Source organism: Nerophis lumbriciformis, linkage group LG24, assembly GCF_033978685.3.
Source record: "Nerophis lumbriciformis linkage group LG24, RoL_Nlum_v2.1, whole genome shotgun sequence".
In the NCBI taxonomy this organism is placed as follows: Eukaryota; Metazoa; Chordata; class Actinopteri; order Syngnathiformes; family Syngnathidae; genus Nerophis; species Nerophis lumbriciformis.
The window spans coordinates 13633297-13642400 of record NC_084571.2 but is presented as its reverse complement, the minus strand read 5'-3'; the positions used below and the strand labels follow the sequence as shown (position 1 = coordinate 13642400).

The 9104-nt window shown below is 33.9% G+C and overlaps 1 protein-coding gene across 1 annotated transcript; it reads left to right on the top strand.

The window, feature by feature from the left end:
- The first annotated feature begins 1509 nt into the window (after positions 1-1509).
- On the top strand, positions 1510-6626 carry dexi (Dexi homolog (mouse)). The gene is made up of 2 exons (XM_061981604.1): positions 1510-2350; positions 5834-6626. Exon 1 carries the CDS (start codon positions 2005-2007, stop codon positions 2272-2274), a length of 270 nt encoding a protein of 89 aa, XP_061837588.1. The 5' UTR covers positions 1510-2004; the 3' UTR covers positions 2275-2350; positions 5834-6626.
- The last annotated feature ends 2478 nt before the right edge of the window (positions 6627-9104 follow it).

Below are 9104 nucleotides of genomic sequence, written 5' to 3'. Positions count from 1 at the left end.
TTTGGTCTCTTCCTCAGCAACTTCCACCACAACGTCCCCTTCACACCATGGACCATCATCGCTCCGCCAGTTGACCCAGCTGAGTGGCCTTCTTTCCTCTCAGATTCAGACAGGACTGAGCAGGTGATCAGAGGACCACTGTCTATTAAGGAGAACTTTTCATTCCCCAAACGGCATGATGGCCGAAGTTTTCATTATCATTATACCTACAGACAGCTAGTAAATGGGGAAAAAGTCAAGCGCAGCTGGCTGACTTATTCAAGAAGTAAAGATGCAGTCTATTGCTTTTGCTGCAAATTATTTTCCAAAAAGTCCTTAAAACTGGCAGCCGAGGGACAGCGGGATTGGGTCAACATAGGTGCACTGCTGAAACAGCATGAAAACAGTGAAGATCATTGTAGCAACATGGTGAAATGGAAGGAATTTGCCTTGCGTCTTTCAAAGGGGAAAACTATTGATGAATTTAACTTCAGTAGACTGCGCTCTCTTTGTACAAAGTAAACCTTAAATATGAACAATTATCTAAAAATATAAACTAGTAATTAAAGACTAATATGTACAAGACTGATGAGACAAGATGACACTTTTACTGTAAATACAAAGCTTTATCACTTGGACTGTACAACCCCAGGCCACTCTTGTAGCTGAATGTTTTCTACATTTTAAGATTAGGAACCATATGTGGCACTCTGGACATCATTCGTTCATTCATTGGTATTATTTGTTATAAACTGGGCCACCCCCATATCTTTATAAATGACATGTCATTTGTAAAGACATGCCAGGCTGACAATAGGATAATGTAAACAACACAGCCAGAGTCGCAATGAGTTTATAGTAGGTGTGTGAATGATCAACAATCAATATTATTGGCAGAAATAGAGGGCCCCAAAATCAAATTTTGCTTAGGGCCCCATGGAGGCTTGGGCCGGCACTATATATATATATATATATATATATATATATATATATATATATATATATATATATATATAACAAAGTGCAAAGCCATAGGCTCACACAACTTCAGTAAATAATTTTCACAGCTTTTTGGTTGTTAAGAGGTAGAGAGTGTAGTTCTAATTCTTTTTTAAAGGCACAAAAAACAGGTCGGGTATTGAGAAATTTACATTTATGAGTATAAAACTTAGCCAATAGTATAATGAGGTTGCCAAGGTAAAATTCATTTTCAAATGTTTTTTCATACAGTTTAAATCCAAATAGCACATCTTTTACACTCACTTTCTCGGCGGCTAGCCACTTAGAAAACATACGATGATAATCTGCGACGGGAGGAACGAGGAGTCGTTGCGTAACTGCGGTCTGCGAGAGCGGATTTTCTGGGAATTGTAGTTTTAAAACGACGATGTGTTTGTTAATAGAAGCTAATAAAAACTACACTTACTTCTGCATTTTTATGACGTCTATAGCACGCGACTTCGAAGGCGGAGCGACGTCTTGACAACCAATCGGAGCGGGCCTTCTTGGGCGGCGAGCCAATAAGGAGCCGAGAGGTCCGGACGTCAATCGCTGCGGTCCGCAATGTTTTGATGCAGCTGGTGAACATGTTAGGGAAAATACGTGCTACGACAAAAAAAAACGAGGACGTGTATTTTGTTTTTGGGAGAAAGCTTGTTTTCATGCTACGAAAGTACACGTAGATCCACTCCTCGTATGTTGTGAGTGTTTTTGTTGTTGCTGTTTTTAGCTTCCTGCCTGTCATGGCTTGAATTACCCCAAGATGAAGCAAACGTGAAGAATGCTAGCAGGCAGCTAAGGTGATATTTTCACGGTGTTTATTATTATTATTATTATTAGTATGACTTGTTATGCCCTTGACGCTTTTACACGCATACGTGTTTTATTGTCTTTAAGCGTCGTGAAGGTTCACGTGTAGCGTGTCTATGACTGCCCTGCCCAAGATGGCCCCTTGCTGGAGCTTCAGTTCTTGTGTATCAATGACACTGCAACACTGCAGCGCCTAATTCTCGCCTCTCCTTCCCTATGACCTGCACGATTTATGCACAACTAGATTCTGTGGAATCGCCTCTGGACGAGCACCCATATATGTTTTATCTGGGCCTATTCTTTGTGAACGTGCTGGTCCTCTACTATGCCTTCCTCATGGAGTACATCGTCCTGAATGTGGGGATAGTTTTCCTGCCAGAGGACATGGACCAGGCCCTGGTGGACCTCGGGGTCCTGTCCGACCCGGCGTCCCTGCCCTACGACACGGACGCGGACCTGGACGTTCTGGAGGGCTACCTGGAGTGATGGAGTGGTGCTGATGAGGGATGCAAAGGTCAGGGACGAACTGGGCCTGGTCGGCCCTCCATTGGAGGGATGGAAGGTAAGCATGGAGGCTCGAATGGGACAAAATAAATCGAAATGACTTTAAATAATGTATTAAACCTGTCGGTAATTAATTATAATGGGAATTGAAAGTACATCAATTTGACGTAAAACTATATTCAATAATTTAGTCCTTTGATTATTTTAATATTTAGGTTATTTGATTATTGATTTCATTATTTATATAATTATTTCACGATTGAATTGATTAATTTATAGTTTAATAATCCATTTAATTATTTCATGAACCTGTGCGCTATGGAAGGTCAATTGGGACATAATTAAGTGTAAAATGTCTTTATTACATTTTTCAATATTTTAGTATTTTTAATCATGTCAATATTGCTTTAATCTATTATTTTTGGGTCAATAAATAACTAAATGAAGATTTAAATATCTACTTAAATGTGTCATTAATGAATTATATTTGGAACTACATACATACATACATACATGTGTCATTAACTTATTTAATGTCAAATAATATTTAGTAATTAGTTATTACATTTTTATTAATATTTAAGTAATTTTAATAAATTAAAACAATTCATCCTTTGATTTTTTTTTTTCAACGGCGTGGCGCAGTTGAAGAATGGCCGTGCGCGACCCGAGGGTCCCTGGTTCAATCCCCACCTAGTACCAACCTTGTCATGTCCGTTGTGTCCTGAGCAAGACACTTCACCCTTGCTCCTGATGGGTGCTGGTTAGCGCCTTGCATGGCAGCTCCCTCCATCAGTGTGTGAATGTGTGTGTGAATGGGTAAATGTGGAAGTAGTGTCAAAGCGCTTTGAGTACCTTGAAGGTAGAAAAGCGCTATACAAGTACAACCCATTTATCATTTATTATAACATTTTAATTATTTTGTGATTTAAAAATTTACAAAATAACTATCTTAAAAAATATTTAAACGTGTCATTATTTATAATTGGAACTACATAAATACATGTTATTTAAAGTGTCAATCTATTGAATGTAAAATGATATTTTTTTATTTCAGTCATTTTATTAAAGTTTCATAATTCATTGAATTATTTCACATTTAGATTTTGTAATTTAATAATTAAGAAAACATATTTAATTGTGTCATTAAACAATTATATGTGGAATTAAATACATAATCATATTTTAATAAGTTAATCATTTACATTTTTCAATATTTTAGTAATTGTAATCATCTCAATATTTAATTTTACGATTCAATAATTTTTGAGTCAATAACTAACTTAATATTTAAATAACTACTTAAATGTGTCAATAATTATAATTGGAACTACATACATGTTATTCAAAGGATCATTAACTTATTTAATGTAAAATAATATTTAATAATTAGTCATTATATTTTCATTTTAATATTTAAGTCATTTTAATCAGTTAAAACATTTATTTCATCATTTGATTTTTTTAATGCTTTTATTTTGTGATTTAATAATTAACAAAATAAATATACAAAAATACTTATGTCATTATTTATAATTGGAACAACATAAATACATGTTATTTAAAGTGTTATTAACTTATTGAATGTAAAAGAATACTTATTCATTTCAGTCATTTAATTGATTTTTAATATTTGAGTAATTTTAATCATTTAATTATAATTTCATAATATTGAATTATTTCACATTTAGATTTTTTTTGTAATCTAATAATTAACAAAAAATATTTAGATAGTTACTTAAATGTGTTATTAAATAATTATAAGTGGAATTAAATACATGAATGTTATATTTAATAAGTTAATAATTTAATGTTTCAATATTTTAGTAATTGTAATCATCTCAATATTGATTTAATTATTTTATGATTCAATTATTTTTGAGTCGATAAATAACAAAATGAAGATTTAAATAACGACCTAAATGTGTCATTAATTAATTACAATTGAAACTACATACACGTGTTATTCAAAGTGTCAATTTATTTAATGTAAAATAATATTTACTAATTAGTCATTCCATTTTTATTTTAATATTTAAGTAATTTTAATCAATTAAAAAAAAAAATATATATATATTTTTTCAACGTTTTAATTATTTTGTGATTTAATAATTAACAAAATAAATATTTACAAAAATACTTAGGAGTCATTAATTTATAATTGGACTTACATAAATACATGTTATTTAAAGTGTCATTAATCTATTGAATGCAAAATTATATTTATTAATTTCAGTCATTTAATGTATTTCAATATTTAAATCATTTTAATCAATTATAATTTCATAATTTTTTTAATTTTACATTTGATTATGTTGTAATTTAATAATTCACAAAAAATATTTGGATAGGTAAATGTGTCATTAAATTATAATTGGAACTACATACATAAATGTGTTATTTAAAGCGTCATTAACTTATTAAATGTAAAAAAATATTTAATAAGTTAGTCATTTAATTTATTATTTTAGTAATTGTAATCATCTCAAAATTGACTTAACTATTTAATTAATTATTTCAGGAAGTAATTATTTTGTATTTAATAACTGAATATATATATATATATATATATATATATATATATATATATATATATATATATATATATATATATATATATATATATATATATATATATATATATATATATATATATATATATATATATATATATATACTTAAAATGAATGGAATTAAATGCATAAATCTGTTATTCAAAGTGTCATGAACTTATTCGAGGTAAAATATTTAATCATTTGGTCATTTAATTTATTAATTCTATATTTAAGTAATTTTAATCTCTTAAATATTTATTTCATTATTTGATTTCACAATTTTATTATTTTGTAATTTTAGTATTTAGACACTATCATATGAATATGTTTAATTGCCATTAATTATCATTGGAATTAAATACACAAACGTGTTAATCAAAGTGTCAACTTATTCAGTCACTTATTTCAATATTTAAGTAAATTTTTAAATCATGTAATTATTGATTTCATTGTTTCACAATTTGACAAATTATTCAATGGTCCATTTAATTATTTTGTGTGGGTTCTGCAGCGTCAAATGGCAACAAATAAATACATCTAAAGAATTACCGAAACGTGTCATTAATTAATTTTAATTGAAATAAATATATTTTTTAATGTACGATTACAATTATTTAATTAATTAATGCTTTCTTTATTTCATGATTTATTTAATTATTTCAAGATTTAATGATTTAATAAATTGACACTTTTATTTATTTATCATGAATTTATTTTAGCCGTCAGTGCGTTTTTCTTTTTATGTGTATATATATATATATATATATATATATATATACATATATATATATATATATATATATATATATATATATAATTATGAAATATATAAAATCCCCTGAAGAGCAGGAAAACCTGCAAAACAGGCTTGTAGGGATGAAATAGCCTCTGTGTTTTTTCCTGACCTAACGTATATTTACATATAAATATATTTTTTAAGCGGTCATTATTATCAGTAACGCTGTGTCTTTTCCACATGACGCCAGGTGGTCTCGCTAGACAACCACCAAGTCTTCCACTCCCGTCCTCGAGAAGAGACCCGGACTCTTAGCTTTGCGTCCTCCACGAGAGACACAGGGACAGGAAGTGGCGGGCACGTTTCAGAGTCTGCACGCCCTGAACGTCGTCAAGACAATGCAAGTAATTGCTCTCAATGAACTTAATTAGCGAGGAGAATGTTGTGTGGCGGACTCTCACGCTACGACAAGTGGGTGACAGGAAGTACGACGTGTGTTCATCAGGAGCCTGGCCAAGTATGACATGCATTAAAAACCTTTGTTTTTGCGCTCATAGAGACTTTTTAGTAAAAATCACTTAAGTTAGTTTTGCACAAGAATTATTAGGGGTGTGAATCTTTGGGCAGTCCCATTCCTGCTATTATTTTGGTGTAATAATTAGAATGAGACTTTTTCAAAATAGCTCTTTTTAAAAATGGAATCTTCAAAAAAAAATAAAATTAAAATGTTTTTATTAAATAAAAAAAAATACACATTTTTTATTAATTTTTTTAATACATTTTTGAAAGTTATGAATGGATTTAAAATGGCAATTGCACCCCTAATAACGACTTGAGTTATTATGCATACTAATTATTATCGTTTTTAAATGAACAGGACTCTTGATGCTGTTTTTATTTTCATCCCTAAGGATTTTTGATTTTTGTTCACGTTACCTCGAAGCAATAATGACAAATTGTTTAATAATCCGCGTTCTGCGAAAGAAGTCACGCACAGATTCCGCTCGTTGGCGAGTGAAATAAAACCATCTTTGGCAGAGAAATGGCTGATTTATTCTTCATGTTGCAAATTACAAAAACCAAAACCAGTGAAGTTGGCACGTTGTGTAAATGGTAAATAAAAACAGAATACAATGATTTGCAAATCCCTTTCAACTTGTATTCAATTGAATAGACTGCAAAGACGAGATATTTTAATGTTCACACTGAGAAACCTCATTTTTTGCAAATCAAATCAACTTTATTTATAAAGCACATTTAAAATTTACCACAGGGGTAGCCAACGTGCTGTACAATAGGCAGGCTAAAAGATAACACAAGAGAAACGAGCAAACACAACACAAACACAGTACGATAAAAAAATAAATAAAACATAGAAACAGGTTCACAGCAGGTGCATTATGGGACGCCATAGCAGGATGGAGATCACAGAGTGTTAAAGGCCATGGAATAAAAGTGTGTTTTTAAGAGCGATTTAAAAACAGGAAGAGAGGAGGCCTGTCTAACACTCAAAGGTAAGTTGTTCCAGAGCTTGGGAGCAGCAGCGGCGAAAGCTCTGTCACCTCTAAGCTTCAGCCTTGTGTCAGGGACCGTCAACAGCAGCTGATCGGCTGATCTTAGGGATCGGGGGGGGGGGGGGGGTAAGGCTGAAGGAGGTCGGAGAGATATGTTAGAGCGAGGTTGTTTAGACATTTAAAAACAAATAGTAGGAGTTTAAAGTTGATTCGGTAGCGCACAGGGAGCCAGTGAACGGACGCTAGTATAGGGTTGACGTGCTCACGCCTGCGGGTCTGTGTTAGCAGACGAGCAGCAGAGTTCTGCACGAGCTGCAGGCGGGCAAGGGAGGCCTGGCTAATGCCTACATACATGCCATTGCAGTAGTCTAGACGAGTCGAGATAAAGGCGTGGATTAATTTCTCAAGATCATGTCCTGACAGAAACGGTTTCACTTTCGCTATTTGGCGTAGTTGACAAAAGCTTTTTTTGTACGATGCTGCTGATTTGTTTTTCGAACTTAAAATCTGAATCGAACTTTACCCCCAGGTTTGTGACACAGTTACTGATGTACAGGCACAGAGTGCCGAGGTCAACGTTGGGGGATGGAGAGCGACTTGGACCGAACAACATAACTTCTGTTTTGTTTTCATTTAGGCTCAGGAAGTTAACTCAAAGCCGGGCTTTGATGTCATGCAGGGAGTCAATGAGACGTTGGACCGTGGTATTTTGTGCCATGGGAAAGTAGATCTGGCAATCGTCGACATAAAAATGAAATGCAATACCATATTTCCTAAAAATAGAACCAAGGGGGAGAAGGTAAAGCACAAATAAAAGGGGGCCAAGGATTGAGCCCTGGGGGACTCCATGTGGTAGAGGAGCTGTGGAAGACATAAAACTGTCTATTTTTACACAAAAACTCCTGTCAGTCAGGTACGTCAGGAACCAGTTGAGGGCGGCGCCCTTAATGCCCACACAGTTCTCAAGACGAGTGATTAAGGTGGCGTGGTCGACTGTGTCGAACGCAGCAGACAGATCTAAAAGCACCAGGATAAAATATTTACCAGAATCTGTTGACAGGAGGATATCGTTAGATACTTTTAGAAGCGCTGACTCTGTGCTGTGGAGGGCTTTGAACCCGGACTGGAACAGCTCAGTGGTACCATTATCCTCTAAGAAGGGCAACTACTGACCAATGTTCCCTCTAATTTTTCATGTGTGAGCAAACGCAAAAACTCCCTGAGCATTCAGTGGAGCCCATGTGAGCAACATCAGACGTGCACACTGTGGCTACACCAGCAGCACACCTGTCCCAAACCTGACTAAATAACAAGTTCAATCTCCATCCATCCATCCATTTTCTACCGCTTGTCCCTTTTGGGGTCGTGGTATTTATTTAATATACTACTAACAGCATTTCATGATTAATATTTATAAATTAAGATTCCTAATAAATTACACTAGAATAAGCACACATTTGATTGGTAAATCATAGTGTAACAACCTGGAATGTCACTTTATGTGTGGTGTTGGAGTTGTCCGACTTTTTGTGTGGCTGTAAACGCATCACTGGCTAAGTGCCATATGTGCATGTGTTGGCGCAAGTGAGAAAGAGCGAGCGGCTGCTGTTGATATAACAAAGTTGCTTTTGGTCTGGTTTGTACTGCAGAAAATGACCACTTTTGCTAGATATAATTTTTCTAACTAATGTTTTGGTGATGTGTTTATGGCCGACAATAAAGAGTTTTGCTCAGTAAAGTGATCGATGGAATTCATGTCCTCAAAGCGTCTCGACAGACGTTACAATATTTGAAAAACGATGACGAAAACTGTTTTCTCTGTCGTGTCCGTGTGTCAAATTGTTATGCGCTTATTTTTTTAATTTGATTTTGTGTGTGGCATAGATTTGCCGTGCGCAGAGGACGTTTGAGCAGTGCACAATTGCACAGGCGCGCACCTTAGAGGGAACGTTGCTACTGACTGTAGACAACCTTCTTTAATATTTTGGAAATGTATGGAAGATTAGA

Bases quoted from the DNA above. Each gene is read 5' to 3' on its own strand.
- dexi (XM_061981604.1), top strand. From the start codon at position 2,005: ATGACCTGCACGATTTATGCACAACTAGATTCTGTGGAATCGCCTCTG.